The sequence below is a fragment of the Protopterus annectens genome, chromosome 10.part0 (assembly GCF_019279795.1).
Source record: "Protopterus annectens isolate FY-2018-M chromosome 10.part0, PAN1.0, whole genome shotgun sequence".
NCBI classification, from domain to species: domain Eukaryota; kingdom Metazoa; phylum Chordata; order Ceratodontiformes; family Protopteridae; genus Protopterus; species Protopterus annectens.
Genome location: NC_056744.1, coordinates 595,303,863 through 595,320,185, shown reverse-complemented (window position 1 = coordinate 595,320,185; position 16,323 = coordinate 595,303,863). Strand labels below are relative to the sequence as shown.

At 44.0% G+C, this 16,323-nt stretch overlaps 1 protein-coding gene across 2 annotated transcripts in view; it reads left to right on the top strand.

The window, feature by feature from the left end:
- KDM4A (lysine demethylase 4A) overlaps nucleotides 1-16,323 on the top strand; it is a 2,334,711-nt gene that overhangs the window by 775,978 nt on the left and 1,542,410 nt on the right. For both annotated transcript variants that reach the window (XM_044085421.1, XM_044085420.1), the window contains exon 11: nucleotides 2,846-3,249. In XM_044085421.1, coding sequence (XP_043941356.1) covers nucleotides 2,846-3,249 — 404 coding nt within the window. The remainder of the gene's footprint in view (nucleotides 1-2,845; nucleotides 3,250-16,323) is intronic.

Sequence of the window (16,323 nt, the reverse complement as noted above, 5' to 3'; positions counted from 1 at the left end):
GCCTTCTAGCCTCCTCTAACCCTGTTTGACTCCACCTCCCATCCTTAGCTTTGGGATTCTACCCAAGTGTGATGACTGCAGCAGGGTAACACGATGAACATAGTACAGTTTTGTACCTACCATAAATGTAGATGTTCGAGTGTATACCCTGCTGCAGTCCAGGTTACCCTCCCTCCATCCCCTTTGACCTAACTAAAACCTTTCAATACCTTAAAATTTGATACAACCTTTGTGGTGTATTTGCTTATAGCTGGAGGGATGTTTTGTTTGTGCTAAGCTTTTATTATTGGTACTATCTACTGACCATCTTTTGGGGGGGCACCTGACATCTGGGGCAAGAAAACTGAAGAAAATGGCGTCGGATGCCTCTTATATCCCCCTGGCGCACTGACGTCAGGGAAGAAGTGACAGCAGCCGACGCCGGACCAAGACTTTGGAATTCAAGCCGACTGCGGGACCGCCTGACGACAGGATAACCCAAGTGTGATGACTGCAGCAGGGTGTACACTCGAACATCTACATTTATGGTAGGTACAAAACTGTACTTTGTGTACACTTACCATAAATGTAGATGTTCGAGTGCATTCACTGTTGCAGTCCAGGTTACCCACCCGCCATCCCCCATTTCTTTGCTGGAACTTATCTGTACTTCTTTATTCTATACAACCTATGTGGTGTATTTGCTTGTAGATGAAGGCAAAATATATATACTTTGGTGCATGCATGTTTTATTGACATATTTTTAGCCTACCCTTTTGGGGGCACCTGACACCTGGGGCAAGAAAAACTGAAGAAAATGGCGTCGGCTGTCTCTTTTATACCCCTGGCGCACTGACGTCAGGGAAGAGGCGATATCAACCGACGCCGGACCTAGACTTTGGAATTCAGGCCGACTGAGGGTTGCCTGCCAGCAGGATAACTCAATTGTAATGACTACAACAGTGAATACACTCGAACATCTACATTTATAGTAAGTGTATACAGCTGCACTTTACTAGTTTCCACAGGCATATTTGGTTTCTTTACAGCTAAAAAAAGACTACACTGCAAGACAAAACCATACCTAAATATTGGAGCATGTGATGTTTCTGTCAGCCTTTAGTTAGATAACTGGAGGTTGCTGGGAAAGCAACAGATCTGAAATGTTTAGTGGATATAGTAACAGGACATCAATTGACTACCTATGTCTTGCGACTATGTTAGCTGGTACAAATGAGAAATTTTGCTACTAAATAGCATTGCAGTTAATGGCTGTACAAGCCAGATAATTACTCCAGTAATTTTCTGGACAAGAGATGTTTTTTTTTATTCTAAAATTTCTTTTCATACTGATTTTAAAATAACTCAATTTTAGTGCATCTTTTTGTCTTGGTGCTCATTATTTAATCTACTGAACTCAGGAGTCATCATTAAAGTGTTAAGTAAGAGTGCTAGTAGCTTAAAAGCTTTAATAGATCATAGAGGGTATGTTGGTTTTACTCTTGTCATTTCTGTTTATTAGAAGTTAGTACATAAATATAGTCATTTAGTATTCTAGGGGTGAAGTAGCAACAAATAAATCTCCCCACTGTGGAGCCTTTACCAAGTTTTCTTCATTGGTAGGTGCAAATGACTGAGTGGCCAAGGGACTGATTTTCTGTAAAAGCTCTCTCCTCTTCTGGCTGCTGCAGTGAGGCCTCACTTTCCCACACAGATGAGTCTGCATTTGCTTATTTTTCCCTCTGCTGCTTGCCAGCTCTCTGCCTCATCAGGAGATTGCAGGAGAAGCAGCAGCACAGGATGCTTCAGTTTCAATCATGGTTGTTAAATTCGTAGCACCCAAAAGTATTACTAACACAAGTATCCTCTCTTGGATGCCATTTTGTAGCACACAAGTCTGTATTTTTCCAATTCCTGTTGTGAAGGATAAAATTGTTTTCTGACTCTTTCAAATGTTGCTTTGGTGGCTACAATGTCTGTACTCTTTCGGCTGACTGTTATGTACTAGTAGCATCCAGTGATCAGAGAACTGTACTGTGGGCATCCAAGGCATCTCTTTTGACCACTTCAGGATACAAATGTTTGTCTAGGAGTATCTTGCCATAATACAAAAGGAGTTTTATGTTTTGGCAACACTGTTGGAGCATTCTGTGTTACAGACTGTGTCCACTAAAAGAGAAGAGGACTCCTTTATTCCTTTACTTCAAATTCTGTGGAATATGTTTATTCCCTTGCCTGTACAAACCCCATATTATGTCTTTGGTTAACGACCCTCAGGATGAAGGCTGCTTTTTTGTTTTACCTCCAGAAGATGTCTGTATTGTGATGAGGTACTCAATTTAATGAAGGATTATTTTAAATGGTACTAAGGAGTTACTTTCATTTGAGAAATATATTAAGTTTCTGAAGCTTGATGCAAGTGAATCATCTTATTCCATCCAATAAGACATCCTTCCTTCCATCTCCCTTCCAAATTGTCACTTGAAGAACCTGGCAGAGCATCCAAAACCTCTTCTACAGGTCTCTTCCATACTCCATACTCCTCTTTCTATTATGGATTTCTGTGTTTGGTCAGCTAACTTGATCTGAGGAGAGTTGGGGCACAGGTGATTACTGGAGGGGAATGGTCTTCAAAGAGCTTGATGCTTGGAGCAGTAGCAAGGTTGGATTGCATCTGACAAGTGGCATAGTATCCATCAGTTGTATCAGATGGACTAGAATGAAATGATCTAGTATTATGATAAGTATGTAACTTCGTTTTTATCCAGTTGACTGGAAAAAAGTTTTGTTACTGCTTTGATTCATTACTGAACTGAAATAAGTTAAAAGAAAAAAAAATCAAGGCACTGTTTTTTTTCCCCTCCAGATTATGCAGACTCTGCTGAAGTGAAGTTTGAAGAGCTACAGAATGTGAAACTTGAAGAAGATGATGAGGAAGTTGCATTGGATTTATCTATTTCAAACCCTTTAAGTTCTACTTTTGTAGCAATGTCACCTTTGAAGCCAGATTCTTCATCTAGTTTTCACTCCTCTTCATCATCATCCTCCTCTTTCTCTTCTTCCTCATCCTCCTCCTCTTCCTCATCTTACTCTGGATCATCTGATTCTGAACCAGGTGATGCGGCACCGAAACGCTCCCCTAGCCCTGCAGAAGTTCTTAATGTTCACAGCTATGCTAAAGGTGACTACAGTTCTAGTGATGGTGAAGGCACAGTGGATAAGAAAACATCTTTGTCTTTGGACAGCAATGACGAGAGAGATATGTCAGAGGTTTGTTTTACAAAAATATCTGTTCTTAAGTTATTTGTTGTGCATGAAATTACTTTTTTTATTTTGTGTGTTTTGATTTTTTTTTTTGTTACATAAAATATACGCTTCATACCTGGGATGTTCCTTTGGTTGATCTGTAAAAACTGCAACCTGGAGAGGAAAGCTTCAGTCAAAATACTATGTTAGACTTGACATGCTAAAAAGATTCTGTTAATTATTATATAAGAAGTTTAGTGTAGAAGAATCTACTTAAAACTTTAAGTGATTGACGGAGGTTAATGATTTATTGCTACTCTTCAGGATTTATTGCAGTATTGTACCCTCATACCTGTGAATTTACTGGTTGAGCTACAAAAACTTGCCAGTAATGCAGTTCTGTGAAGAGTGGATGCATCACAAAAATATGGCTTTCAGTTATTTTTGCTAGAGATTCCCAAAGATCTTGAAGGGAAACAGAATCTACAGAACAAAAGGCTTGTGTATAATGGGTGTCAACTACGTTGAAGAAACCTTATGGTTGTGATGTCTTATCTGGATTGGCTTATGGCCCTTGAGTGCCTAAGTATTTGAATGTGTTGTCTGAGGAAGGGGGGAAAGAAACATAGGGTCATCCCTATGTGGTTGAAGTTTTCAAAGATGTATTACCTGCAGCCTGGAATACTTAAACTTGGCTGTCACAAAAGCAGGCTCATTCTATAATTGTCAGGCTTAGTGGACCGAGTTGTCTGTGGTTTCCTGACTGAGTGGAGGATGTCCATGACAAGGATCCTCAGGGCGGTCTCCTTTGTCTAACACAAGGCATAGCAGTTACAACATTTTGCTAACTTGCTGTCAGACAAGGAAGCTAAACTATTTTACAGAGTTGCTAAGATTTCATACCTGTGCCTTGTTGATGTTTGGAGATCTTAGCTTTTCATCCTTCCTGTTCAGTTTTCAGTCATCTCTAGTGCAAGGTACAGGAGCATCTTTGCTCCCTTCCTGAGTCTGAGGTCAGAGAAGTGTTTAATACTCTGCCCACATCTTCCGGAATGGTTTTCATTATAGTTCAGTGCTGTTTTGACTAGGATTGTAGACGCACGCAAATTCTTGACTCGTAGGGTTTGACTGACATATTATCTACCCTTAAGAAGCAACTCAGAAATTCTATCCTTAATGATTGTTTTATGGGGAAAGATGCTTCTTTTTGGTCAGCCTTCAAAGAAACCTGCTGGATGACCTGTTGAATGAAGAACTGGTTGTTGACATTGTAGAGAGCAGACAATCTTTACGATTCACCTTCAGCCTCCTCTACATTTTTCTCTTCAAGATCTGGCTAGCCTCAAATGAGCAGGAAGCCTCTTTACAGACTGAAAGGCACCAAAACATTACATGGTTTTGCTTCCTGTCTTAACAGCTGAAGCACACCAGAAGACAGCCCATCCACCCAGTAGTTACAGTTCTGAGTAAAGTTTGAGGCCATCTTTAGGGGGCACTTTTTTAAGTGTGCCTCTGGCTTTAAAAGATGTCATAACGATCCATGGATTCTAAACTTGTCAGCAGTGGCCCAAATCGTGGCTGTAGATTGTCTCCTAGCAAGTGCTCTGCTAAGAAATTAAGCAGCCTCCACATAGCTTTTGGGACTTGCTCAGACTGTGTACCCTTCTTTGGTGCCATAAATCTGTTGTTTCTTAGGATCCAGGCCAAGAACTCTACTTTTCTTTCCCTAGCTCTGAAGGAAAAGGGAATAATTTCCATCCATTCATAGATGACCAAGACTTAAACAGGCATATACAATTCATCAGGTTCTGGAGGATTACTCTGTAGAGGGTCATGCATATGCTTCTGTAGCACTCACAGATGGTGGTGCTAGATTTGATGGATACCTTTAGGATTCATTGTATTGGGGTGCTCACAAGAGATTATTTTGATTTGCTTTGAGTGGACATCAGTTTCAGTACTGAGTGCTACCATCTAAACTTTACTCGGTTTCCCATGTATTCACAGAGCAGGAGGCTGAAACTTTACAGGAGAGGGACTTTCACGGTTTCCTTACAATAAATAACTGGCTTCTGATAGTCTGTTAACATGATTCCTGACAGCATCTCTGTTGTGTGTACTTCTGTGTTTGCAGTCCCTGGGGTGCCTATATGACAGATGGCCTTCACTTATCTTATCCTTGTGCATTGTCTTCATAAGCATGGAACCAGTTGCTCTCAAATGCTGACCATTGTTGCCTGCTGATCCCATTTAGAGTAGTGATGGTCGAACTCTTATACTAGTCTTTTTGGAATGTCTAATTGTTTCTACTGAGATTGTGGTACAGTGGGTTTAGGGGAATCTGCCCTTTTCCCCATGGTACTGCGATCTTGGGAGTTGGTATATTTAGCAAGGGAGTGTGAAAGAATGCTGGGGAGCTTGGCCACCTGCAAAATCACAGATCTAATATTGCCCTTCTATACATTCTTCAATGGATGGGTCATTGGATCTAACTTCGGATGCTCTAGACTTTATATCCAAAGCTCAGGCTCCTGCCCTTACCCGTGATCCCTTCCTGCCCCTAACATTGCATCATGTCTGGTTTGCTGCTTCTTTGCTTCAGACACGGATCTTCATTGCTCAGGTCTGGGCTAACAGCAGTGAGATGATGTCCTTCAAGGATGCATCTGCAGTCATAACATATGGGTTGTCCTGCCTCAGGCAGCCCTTCGGTCGGCCGGATTCCAAAGTCTGGGTCTGGCCTCTGCTGATGTTGCACTTTCCCCGACGCCATAGCTACTGGGGTATAAAGGCATCAGCCGATGCCATTTTCCTCCGTCTTTCTTGCCGCGCGGTGCCCGAAGCAGAAGCTGTTCGCAAGTGCCGGTCGGTCAGATCCAGAGATTTCAGCTACCGAATACTTCGAAAAAAGCTAAGTACCCCGTTGGGGACTCTTTCTTGCCTCAGCCGATGTCAGACAAAGTAAATAATTGTTTAACTTGTGGGAAACAAATACCTCATAAGGATTTCCATTCTTACTGCCTTCCCTGCTTAGGCCCAGACCACGACGTATCAGCTTGTTTAGCCTGTGCCTCCTTCAACTGATGGACTCTTAGACGTCGGTCGGAGTTTGCAGAAGAATTTTTCGGTTCCGCTTTTGCATATAAAATGCCGTCGGAGACTCCGACTTCGCATTTGGCCAAAAAACGCAGGGAAAAGGACCGACACTCGCGGCCCGCGGTTTCGGCTGAAACCACGGCTAGGCCTACCGTGTCTCAGTTTCAGCTGAAACTGAGCCTTTGATTCTTCCTACAACAGAAACCTTACCTCCGACAACCGAGGCCACTGAGGCCCCGGCCGAGTCGGCTTCAGAAATCCCTACCGAAGCTAGCGCTCAAGATTTGTCCGACACCATTCCATTGGACATATCTACACCTGCACGTGGGGCAGCTAGGCCCCCAGCTTCTATGTCTATTAAGGCCTTCTCCAGGGCTAAAGCTGCCAAACTTTCAAAAGCTTTACCTGCCAAATCTACTTCTCAGAGGCCTTCCTCAAGTTCTCAGATTCTCAGTCTTGCTGAGGACCTGATATCCTTGATTAGGGGCTCCCAACCTCACCCAGACAGGGCCTCCCAACCACCACCAGACAAAAGGCCTAGGACTGAACCCTCTGAACCTGTCTCCTCTGATTACTCCACGGATGGATCTGATTTGTCAGACCATCAAGAAGGGGCCTATTCTCCTTTCGAGGATTCAGATGCTGAAGATTCTATCCCTTCTACCTCCCCTCCTGAAGAATTTTCCTTTGGGGAGACCTTGCACTCTATGAGGGAACACTTTCAATGGCAGGGTCAGGGTTTTTCTGATTCGAGAAAAAGGCTAAGGACTTTTTTACATTTGCCCCAGCATAGGCCCTTAGCCATACCACCAGTACTAACTGTAATTGATGATGTGTATAATGATGTTAGTTCTGCACCTGATTCTCTTCCTCCGGCCCCTGCCAAACCTGACAGATATTACAGGGTCCCGGATTTTCACTTCCACCTGTATAAAGCCCGTGCTGCAGATCCAGAAACTATTTCACAGGGCCCAAAAGGTGTTGCAGCTGCCACTGCCAAAAATCCCCTACCCTCTGACAGAGAATCTAGAGCATTAGAGAGATGGGGTAAAAAGGTTTATACATCTGCTACTCTTTCTGCCAGGGCTTTAAACTGTCAATTCCATATGATACAGTACCAAGAATATTTGTTAGATCAGTTGAATAAGAAGCTTTCTTCTACTGAACCTTTAGACCGTAAATCCCTTCAGGATTTGGTACACAACTCTCAGCAGGTCAGTAATCATTTCTTAAAATGTGGCTATGATGCACTGGAGGCTTCATTTAGATCAGCTATGACTGGGGCAGTAATTCGTAGGCATGCCTGGCTAAAAGAGCAATCCCTGCCAGACCATGTCAAGGCTAAGCTCCTAGATGCTCCAATGGAGAAACAAAGTTTATTTGGCTCCCCTGCACAGGAGATTCTAAAGAAGGTGGAAGAAAAAGCTAAATCTGTACAAACAGTAAAGGAATTTCTACAGGTCCAACCTCCGAGGTTCAGCAGAAACTGGCCTTCCAAGAATTGGTCCTTTCCAGACACCTCCAGAGCACAGAGAGGCAGAAATAGACACCCTCGAGGCAGAGGTCAATCCAAAGGTGCCTATAGGGGCCGTCAGTGGCAGCCTGCCAACCAGAGGAGTACTGCCACAGCTGCAACTACTACCACTAGCACAGGACAGACACAATGACTTGACTCTGATTCCGCATACCAGGGAACAACTGGAAGCTCCCTTGGGCGGAAAACTGGCTTTATTCTCAAAAAACTGGCATTGCATTACAAAGGACACATGGACATTGCAAACAATAGACAAAGGATACAGGTTTCACTTCCACACTTTACCAAAAAAGAGTGGAATGCCAAACCTACCACCAAATCAGAAGCCAGAGGCTTTAAGACAAATCAAAAATTTACTTCAGATGAAAGCGATAGAAAGAGTACCATCTATGGAACAAGGCCAAGGATTTTACTCCAGACTTTTCCTTGTACCAAGAAAAGAAAACCAATGGAGGCCTATTCTCGACTTGTCCGCACTGAACACATTTCTCATTGTACCAAAATTCAAAATGCTGACCCTACAGCAACTTCTTCCCATGTTGGGCAAGGAGTCTTGGCTGGTGACTCTAGATCTCAAGGAGGCATACCTGCACGTCCCTATCCGACCAGATTGCAGGACACCTCAGATTTCTTGCAGGATCAGAGCATTATCAATTCTCAGCATTGCCCTTTGGCTTATCTACTGCGCCCAGAGTATTCACGAAATGCCTGGCATCAGTAATTGCACATTGCAGACTTCAGGGAATTCAAATCTACCCATACCTGGACGACTGCCTAATACAAGCAGACGACAAGACAAAATTGATAAAGGATTTGGCCTATGTCATACACCTGCTACAGGTCTTGGGATACACAGTCAACATCCAAAAGTCAAGACTAGTGCCATCCCAAAGGATAACCTTTTTGGGTGCAGATCTGGACGCAATAACTCAGATGGCTTTTCTCACAGAAGAAAAACAAAAACAACTTCCAGATTATTTCATGACTTTGACAAGACAAACTCGGCTTACTGCAAGGAAAGTCCTGCAGGCCCTGGGTTTCATGGCATCCTGCATAATCTTGATCCCACATGCCAGGCTGCATATGAGAAAATTACAATGGTACCTAAGGAATGTATGGTCTCAACACAGACACAGTCTAGAAACCATGATACCAATCATTCCATGCCTTCAAAAGGAATTCCTGTGGTGGGCTCAGGCCTGCCAGTCCAACAGAGGGTTGCCTTTCACGAAACCAAAACCAAGGCAGACCATCACCATGGATGCCTCAGACCTAGGATGGGGAGCACACATGGAGGACAAATGTATCCAAGGCCTATGGTCTCAAGGACAGCTAAACTTGCACATAAACCAAAAGGAGATGCTGGCAGTGAAGCATGCAATCGAGGCATTCAAACCATTCCTCCAGCAAGGACATCTGCTGATAAGGACGGACAACACCACGGTCATGTGGTACATAAACAAACAGGGAGGCACGCATTCCTACCCTCTATGCCGGATGGCAGTGGATCTGTGGAACATAGGCCTGAATCTCAATATCCAGCTGCAGGCTATATTTGTACCAGGAAAAGAGAATTCACTAGCAGACAGCTTAAGCAGGACTACCACGGATGCTCACGAATGGATGCTGCATCCAGACATCTTCAAACTCATAACAAAGAAATGGGGATTGCCAGAGATAGACCTGTTCGCCTCCCCTCTCAACCACCAACTGAAGAAATTCTGCTCAAGGACATACCACCCACAAGCCTGGAGGGTGGACTCTCTCTCTTTCAGCTGGAATGCCCTAATAGTGTATGCATTCCCACCTCTCCGATTGATGTACAAGGTTCTTCTGAAGATCAGGGAGGAACAGCCAAAGGTGATACTAATAGCTCCGGACTGGCCAAGACAACACTGGTATCCGCTACTGAAAAACATGTCTCAGGCGAACTCATGGCCTCTACCCCTATGGCCTCTTCTTCTAACGCAGAACAATTTCAAGACCCTGCATCCAAGCTTGAAAACTCTGCAACTAACTGCCTGGAAAATTGCTTAAGACCAAACCAAACTTTCTTATCTCAGAGGGTCAAGGACATTATCCTGGAGTCTCGCAGACCCTCCACCAGGAAAGCATACTCAGCTAAATGGAGGAGATTCCTCATTTGGAGCACATCAAAGGGTACAGATGTTACAGTGGCAAACCTAGCACACATCCTAGAATACTTAGCAGAATTGCTCCACAATGGCCTGTCTTATTCTTCCATTAAGATTCATGCTTCAGCAATTTCAGCAGAATACAACATGGATCCGCCTCTCTTCTCTCACCCTCTACTCAGACAATTCCTGAGAGGGATCAAAAATGTTAAACCTCCAAGGAAACCCCCTCTACCTGCATGGGATCTCAATTTTGTGCTGGAAAAATTGACACTACCTCCTTTTGAACCAGCAGCATCAGCAGACTTACAGTTTTTATCTTGGAAAACTGCTTTCCTTCTGGCAGTCACTTCAGCAAGAAGAGTATCCGAGCTACAGGCATTAATGGCAGTGCAGCCTTTCATTATTCTTCACCAGGATAGAGTGTCTCTGAGAACCAATCCAACTTTCATGCCAAAGGTGGTATCCAGGGTATCCTTGAACCAAGCCATTCATTTGCCTACGTTCTTCCCTAACCCACAGAACAAAGGAGAGAAACTCTTGCACACCTTGGATATACACAGACAACTATGCTACTATCTGGACAGAACTAAAACTAGCAGAAAAACTGACCAACTTTTTGTAGCCTATGCAACTGGGGTGCAAGGAAAAGCAATTTCCAAGCAGACATTTTCAAAATGGATAGGAAATTGCATTCGCTTTTGCTACTCTTTTCATGGAAAGACAGCTCCTGAACATATCAGGCCTCATTCCACAAGGGCCACAGCCACCACTACAGCTTTCCTACGAGGAGTGGCTACCAAGGACATTTTAGAAGCTGCTACTTGGAGCTCCGTGCATACATTTGCCAAGCATTATAATCTACCTTTATACTCCAGATCCTGAGCAGGCTTTGCAACTGCAGTTTTACAGGGGATCTTAACTATACCATCCTTATCTTAGTAACTCCTCCCTCAGTTTGGCTATGGTATTCTACCCATATGTTATGACTGCAGATGCATCCTTGAAGGACATAGTACAGTTTTGTACCTACCATAAATGTAGATGTCCGATAGGTATGCATCTGCAGTCAGGATTACCCACCCTCCTTCCCCTCTGTGGTATTCCTAGGGTGCTTACCCCTCTTTCAGCTAGCTGGGGGAATCTGTTATGGTGTATTTGTTTGTTTGTTTGTATATATGTATATATATATATATATATATATATATATATTTTTTTGCTACTGTTTGGAACATTCAATATTTATCCAAATTTAGCCTTCCTAGAGGGCACCTGGCATCTGGGGCAAGAAACACTGAGGAAAATGGCGTCGGCTGATGCCTTTATACCCCAGTAGCTATGTCGTCAGGGAAAGTGCGACATCAGCCGAGGCCAGACCCAGACTTTGGAATCCGGCCGACCGAAGGGCTGCCTGAGGCAGGACAACCCATATGTTATGACTGCAGATGCATACCTATCGGACATCTACATTTATGGTAGGTACAAAACTGTACTTTCTTCGTGTTTCACTGTTGCAATCATTACATTTGGGTAATCTTCTGGCAGGTTTCCCTCATTCGGCCTGAATAACAAAGTCTTGGGCCCTGCATCAGTTGCTATCTCCTCTTCCATGATGCCAGGTCGTCAGGGGTATAAAACAAGCAGCCAGCACCATTTTATTCAGTCTTTCTTGACGCGCTGTGTCCAAAGCAGAAGCAGTTCGCAAGTGTGGTCGGCCGACTCCTGAAATTTACGCATTTGAGTTTCAGAACCATAGTCTTCAAACTAAAGCTAAGTACCCCGTTGGGGAAACTTTTTCTTGCTCCTTACCGATGTCAGTAAAAGTTAATAACTGCATTACTTGTGGGAAGCAAATACCTCATAAGGATTTTCATTTATACTGTATTCGTTGCCTAGGCCCAGATCATAACATGCCTTGCTGCCGGTTTTGTGCTAGATTTAACCAGCGCACTATTAAGCGTCGGTATGATGATGGACAGTTTGACAGATGAGATCAGACAGGAGTCCCCGTGGACTGTGATGTTTGCAGATGACATTGTGATCTGTAGTGAGAGTAGGGAACAGGTGGAGGAGACCCTGGAGAGGTGGAGATATGCTCTAGAGAGAAGAGGAATGAAGGTCAGCAGGACTAAAACAGAATATATGTATGTGAATGAGAGGGAGGATACAGGAATGGTGAGGATGCAGGGAGGAGAGGTGGCGAAGGTGGGTGAGTTTAAATACTTGGGATCAACAGTTCAGAGTAATGGTGAGTGTAGAAGAGAGGTGAAGAAGAGAGTAACAGGCAGGATGGAGTGGGTGGAGAAGAGTGTCAGGAGTGATTTGTGACAGACTAGTACCAGTAAGAGTGAAAGGGGAAAGGTCTACAAGAGAGTAGTGAGACCAGCTATGTTATATGGGTTGAAGACAGTGGCATTGACAAAAAGACACGATTCAGAGCTTGACTTGGCAGAGTTGAAGATGTTAAGATTTGCACTGGGTGTGAGGAGGATGGACAGGATTAGGAATAAGTATATTAGAGGGTCAGCCCAGGTTGGAAGGTTTGGAGACAAAGCCAGAAAGGCAAGACTACATTAGTTTGGACATGTGCTGAGGAGGGATGCAGAGTATATTGGGAAAAAGATGCTAAGGATGAAGCTGCCAGGTAACAGGAAAAGAGGAAGGCGTAAGATAAGGTTTATGGCTGTGGTGAGAGAGGACATGCAGGCAGTTGGTGTGACAGAGCAAGATGAAGAGGAGAGGAAGAAATGGAAAACAGTTGATCTGCTGTGGCGACCCCTAATGGGTGCAACTGAAAGAAGAAGTAGAAGATAGCTTTGCTTCTAAATATTTTGGATCAAGATTTAATTATCCTGAAATGTCATCAGTTAGCAATCCGACTACCGGAGTTCACAAAAAACGCAAAGAAAAAGGCAAAGACAGACTGTTGAGGTCCAAAACCGACAACGAAGCTTCTCCTAAGCTAGTCGCCGATTCACCGGTACTCAGTGAGGTGCTTTCGCAGCCCCTGGTAACCGCTACTTTTGAGTTGCAGGCCTCTACCGAGACCCATTCGGAGTCCGGTATGCCGCAAGATTCTCAGAGTATTAAATCCTCAGATGTCTCTCCCTTGGATGGGTCCGGAGCCGCTGAGCAGGCACCGGCTTCTGAGGGTGTTTTCAGGCCTCAACATTTTTATATAAAACAGACGCCAGCCTCAAAAACAAGGTCAAAACCATCTTCTGTGTCTAAAAAAAACGACGCATGAGCCACGTGCTCAGGCCCCTATGCCTAAAAACAGATTATCAAAATGGCTGAGGTCTTAATTACCTTGATCAGGGGTTCCCAACCCCCTCCTGCTAAGAGGCCTAGGCAAGGCACTGATTATGAATCTTCAGATCAGGTTTCCATTTCTTCTGATCAGGAATTTTCCATTCCATCCTATGAGGATTCTGATGCAGATGAATCCATCCCATCTGCATCTCCTCTTGAGGATTACACTTTTGGAGAAACGTTGCATACTTTAAGGGAACATTTTCACTGGGACAGTCAGGAATTCTCTGAATCAATAAACAGGCTTAGGGATTTCCTCCTTCTTCCTCAGCATAGGCCTTTGGCTATTACTCCTGTATTAGACATTGTTGATGTGTTTTCGGAATCAAGCATGGCTCCTGATTCCCTACCTCCGGCTCCTAGTAAGCCAGACAGATATTACAGGGTTCTTGACTCCCACAAATTTTTATTCAAAAATCCTGCTGCTGACCCTGAGACTATTTCACAGGGTCCCAAGGGTGTTAAGGCCTCTACAGCCAAAAATCCTACCCCCTCTGATAGAGATTCCAGGGCACTGGATAGAGGGGGAAAGAAGGTTTATACATCTGCTACCTTGGCAATCAGAGCCTTAAACTCCCAATTTCATATGCTTAAATATCAACAGCATGTTATGGGCCTACTGAAACAGAAAATTATATTGATTTCTGATTGTGACGAAAATAGTTACATGAATTATTGCATTCAGCAGAACAGGTTGGAAAGCATACTTTGCAATGTGGTTTTGATTCCTTGGAGGCCTCTTGCAGGGCCGCAGTTACTGGATCTGTGATTAGAAGGCATGCCTGGCTCAAGGAGCAACGTCTGCCTGATCATGTTAAAGCTAAATTGTTGGATGCACCCTTGCAGCATGACACTCTGTTTGGTAATAAGGCAGAAGAGGTTTTAAAGAAAATGGAAGACCAAGCTAAATCTATGCAAACTGTAAAAGATTTCTTGCAAGTGCAGCCACCCTGGTTCAGTAGGCACTAGCCTACTAAAAATTGGTCCTTTCCTGTGTCCAACAGAGCCACTCAAGGCAAATCCAGGCACTCAAAAGGCTCCAGATACCAATCACAGGGTTTTTACAGGTCAAAGCAATGGGGTGCCTCCACCTCCAAATCTGGAGGAAACAAAGGACAACCCTACAGTAAGCAGTCTCAATGCCTTTCCTCTACCATCACCAAGCACTTATCTTTTGGCAGCCCCCTTGGGGGGAAAACTAGCACTTCATGCTCAAAATTGGCAGTTAATTACCCAGGACAAGTGGGTATTGAACATAGTATCCCAGGGGTACAGATTTCATTTCCATACTTTGCCAATTCCAAACGGATGGCCAGATCTGCCACAAAATCATTGGGTAGAGGCTCAGAAACAAGTTATGTCCCTCATGAATATGAGGGCTATTCAACCAGTACCAGAAAAGGAAAAAGGACAAGGTTTTTATTCAAGACTTTTCCTGGTACCCATAAAAGACAATTCTTGGCTTCCAATACTGGATTTATCGATTTCAACACATTCCTGGACATTCCAAAATTTAAAATGCTGACTTTACAATAGCTACTGCCTATGCTAGGCAGAAACGCTTGGTTAGTGACTCTAGACTTAAGAGGCATACCTGCATATCCCAATAAGGGAATCATGCAGAAGAAACCTCCTCTTCAAGGTGGGTTTTTTGCAGTACCAATTCTCTGCACTGCCCATTGGCTTATCTACTGCGCCCAGGGTCTTTACAAAGTGCCTGGCACCAGTAATTGCATTCTGCAGACAAAGAGGCATACAAATTTATTCTTATCTGGACGACTCTGATTCAAGCAGAGGACAAGGACACTCTTCTTCAACATCTGGCGTTTGTAAAAAGGCATGTTCTTCGTGTTTCACTGTTGCAATCATTACATTTGGGTTATCCAGCTGGCAGGTTGCCCTCAGTTGGCCTGAATTCCAAAGTCTTGGGTCTTGCGTCGGTTGCTGTCGCCTCTTCCCTGACGTCAGGTCGTCAGGGGTATAAAAGATGCAGCCGACGCCATTTTATTTAGTCTTTCTTGCCTTGCGGTGCCCGAAGCTGAAGCAGTTCGCAAGTGCCGGTCGGCCGACTCCTGAGATTTTCGTGTTCGAGTTTCAGATCCGAAGTGTTAATTAAAAGCTAAGTACCCCGTTGGGGAAACTTTTTTTCTTGCTCCAGACCGATGTCAGAAAAAGTTAATAATTGTATTTCTTGTGGGAAGCAAATACCTCATAAGGACTTTCATTCTTATTGTATTCCTTGCCTAGGCCCTGACCACGACGTTGCTAGTTGTCGGTTTTGTGCTAGATTTACCCAACGCACTATTAAGCGTTGGTACGATTTTGCATTAAGCTATCTTGGGCTAAGATTTAATTATACAATGTCATCGGATAGCCATCCGACTACCGGAGTTCACAAAAAACGAAAAGAAAAAGACAGGCACCTGAGGTCCAAAACCGACGACGAAGCTTTTCTTAAGCAAGTCACCGGTTCGCCTGTCCTCAGGCGCTTTCGCAGCCCCTGACACCCGCTACTTTAGAGTCCCAGGCCACTACCAACTCCCACGTGGAGTCGGCCAGGCCACTGGAAAATCAAGATATTGGAGCCTTGGAGATTATTCCCTCAGATGGGTCCGGAGCTGCTGAGCAGGCATCGGCTTCTGAGGGTGTATTCAGACCCAAACGATTCTATATTAAACCGACTTCAAAAGACAAAGGCTAAAACACCATTAAAGGCAAAGAAACAAGTTCACCAGCCACAAGGACAGGCCTCCATGCCCAAAAAACAGATGCTCAAAATGGCCGAAGACTTAATTACCTTGATCACTGGTTCCCATCCCCCTCCTAATAAGAGGCCTAGGCAAGAGGCAGACTATGAATCTTCAGATCAGGTTTCCATTTCTTCTGATTCCTCTTCTGATCAGGAATATTCTCTTCCCTCCTATGAGGATTCTGATGCTGAAGAGTCAATTACTTCAGCTTCTCCTCCTGAGGACTACTCTTTTGTGGAAACCTTGCATACCATGAGGGAGCACTTCCACT